The sequence below is a fragment of the Corylus avellana genome, chromosome 7, assembly GCF_965113065.1.
Source record: "Corylus avellana chromosome 7, dhCorAvel1.hap1.2, whole genome shotgun sequence".
NCBI classification, from domain to species: Eukaryota; Viridiplantae; Streptophyta; class Magnoliopsida; order Fagales; family Betulaceae; genus Corylus; species Corylus avellana.
The window spans coordinates 25,419,272-25,422,216 of record NC_142496.1 but is presented as its reverse complement, the minus strand read 5'-3'; the positions used below and the strand labels follow the sequence as shown (position 1 = coordinate 25,422,216).

Genomic DNA, 2,945 nt, shown 5'->3' with positions numbered 1-2,945 from the left:
AACCATCGTCCCTTGATATAGCAATGGTTCATGACCATCATAAATTCAAAGTCATCCATCAAGGTGCTTGAATCACATTCCTAATCCAACATATTGATAAATCAGAACAATAGCTTATCAAAATAAATAAATTTCGATAAGAACTTCCTTATATGATACCAAGAGGCATTCAGAGGCAAGGTTTTTTTCTAGGTGAAGAGCCTTCTGCCTTCCTATTGTATTGCAGTTGCTGAGAAATTGTTCTTCCATTTCCTTCTTGCTAAAATGCGCTGCATAACTGTTGCCAAATATGGCACTAACTTGTGGTTTACAAGGGCAAAATGAAGAGTACTATACTACACGTAGACAACTTAAGGAATCGAAAATGTGCTGATTTTGCATCACACTTGAGGAAAGCATCACAATCAAGCAAAAAAGAAAGGCATTTAAGGCTTCACCCTTCAAATCCACCAATCCATAGAGTCATCCTAAAAGTCACACAACACACTCTCCCCAAGAAATGAAATCTCCCGATCCCCTGTCACATTCCTCATAGGAGACCTACATCATCCACAAGCACACAGAAAGCCCCACTATTAAATTAACCAACTTTAAGCGTGGGTGTGCTCTTAAAGGTTAAATTACACGCCTTTAGGAGTTCCAACTGAAGTGCAACAATCCCAAAACAACAACCCCAAGATAGCAAGTTTCGCACAAAAACGGTTCTGTAACATAGATTATGTTAGGAGCTGCTGACACACGCCAAACATGATAAAGATGCACTAGACAACCCCCAATTGCTAGAAATCATTTAAGCATTTTGAGTATCCGAATACAACAATATGGTACAACATAATTGAATACTACCACAAACACCAACCTCTAATTGGCATTGCCATCAGGGCAACGCCGTGAGCCTGGCCTCGAACACGAATCCACGGCAGAGGCCGTCGCCGACGCCGCTCCCGGGCACCCCATCTACCCAACGCCACTCCCCTTTGCCCTTGCAGCGGTCCCAGACGGCCAGCTTCCCAACCCTCTTGGCCGAGAAGCAGACCCTATCGCCACCACCAAACACCTTGAACTTGCTCGACTCCTGGAAGCACCTGAACATGTCCAGGGGCATCCGACCCGCCTCGTCCCACTCCAACGTGTCCAGGTCCAGCCTCAGGATCAGGATCGTCGAGCACGACGCGTTCAACGAAAACGACGACTTTAACCCTCCGATCATTAGCAGTCGGTTCCCGTTGCCTCGCACCAAACGCGGCCGTTTCAGTATGTCGAACACGTCCCCCCACTCGTGCCGCTCCAGGCGAGTCCACGTCTGGGAGCTCCTCAGCCTCTTGATCGAGCAAGAGAACAGCTTCCACTGGTTCCGCCACGGCGAACCCATGTCACACAGCGCGTACACAGAGTCCGACACCAGGATTGGGCTTCGCGGCTTCGAGGGCAGGTTGGATGAGAACTTGAGCCACTGGTTTGAGCCGGAGAAGTACAGGGCCGCGAGCTCCGAAAGCACCATGACTCGGTTGGCCGAGTCGACGAGGACCGAGCCGTGGCGCGACCAGGCGGATCCGAGCTGGGGGAGGACTTTGAATTGCCGAGTCAAGGGGTTGCAAACCACGAGGGATTTGCTCGACTCGGACGAGTGGGGCGAGTCGGCCCAGAGGTAGACGAGCCCGCGCGCGGAGGCGACAGGGTGTGGGGACCGGAAGGGGAGGAAATCGAGGGTGAATCTGAGCCATTGATCCTGGTCCGGATCGAACACGTGGAGGGAGGGAGGGGAGGAAGCGTGGCGATGGTGGTGGTGGTGGTGGTGGTGGTGAGGTGGGCGGAGAGCGAGGAGCGTGGAAGGTGGTTGGGCGGCAATGAGTTCTTTGAAGTGCGGTGAGGTCAGAATCTGGTGGAAGTGCTTGCAGACCGAGCGGCAGATCACGATCTGGCGGAGCGGGAGACTCGAGAAGATCTGATGGAGAGTGTCCTGCGGGAGCCGGTCGATATGGCACGCGTCCATTTTTCCGAGGATCAGATCGATTTGGTAGTGGTGGTGAAGGGGAGAGGAGCTGATGGTTGGCTTGGCCTTGGCCCTTGGCCTTGGGCTATTGCTTGGGGTTTTCGGAAATGTGGGGTCGTGATTTCTCATGCTTAATACTTGTTTGACACCTGTTCTTCTTCTTATGGCCGCCTGTTGCCTTTCCTCAATTTCCTGAATTTACCTACTAAATCTTCATCAGCTAAGCTTTTTATATATATATATATAATATTATGATTAATACAAAATAACTAACAGTTAATACATTGTAAACGGAAAACCCAAATTAGTATGTATGAGAATTGACAAAGATGAGACGGACCCACGAGCTTAATTTCCATTGGATTCTGTCTAACTTGGAATGTGGGCCCCCACACCTCCCAACGAAACAACTCGTTGATCAGCTCGCGCACCAACATCATCACATGGCGACCCATGCTTATGCGTAGGGACCAAACATGCATGAACACAATGATGATGACACGTGCCTCAACCAAACCCATCAACTTGTCCCTTGTTTCTGTGTCAGCACCCAGGAGTCATAAGTCATAACTCATGACATGACAAGATTTGGGTGTAAGAAACTAAGAAAAGCATTGCACTACAATTCGTCCCTTTCATACCACTTTCAGTTATTTCCGCAGAATCAATCTCACCCTGTCAGAGCGGATGCCTGGACATCAAACGGCGACGTCGAAACATCAACCTTTTTTGAATTAGCTTGTAAAGTAAAGAATTGTAGGACCGATAAAATAAGATGAACAAGTGTTGTTATATGACAAATATATAGGTAGTAGTAAGAGGGAATCATATCCTCTACTTGTTTATTCTTACGGTATAAAAATAATGCATTAAAATAATAATTAATAAATAGAGAATACGCAAGCTTATTAGCCCCATAGCATCAAACGAGTTGCATACAGAAAATAACAAA

At 48.0% G+C, this 2,945-nt stretch overlaps 1 protein-coding gene across 1 annotated transcript; it reads right to left on the bottom strand.

The window, feature by feature from the left end:
• Positions 1–226: 226 nt before the first annotated feature.
• Positions 227–2,176, bottom strand: LOC132185638 (F-box family protein). Its single transcript, XM_059599400.2, has 2 exons — positions 860–2,176; positions 227–540 (listed from the first exon to the last, which is right to left on the bottom strand). The coding sequence occupies exon 1, from the start codon at positions 2,120–2,122 to the stop codon at positions 878–880; it is 1,245 nt and encodes a 414-aa protein (XP_059455383.2). The 5' UTR covers positions 2,123–2,176; the 3' UTR covers positions 227–540; positions 860–877.
• Between the last annotated feature and the right edge of the window lie 769 nt (positions 2,177–2,945).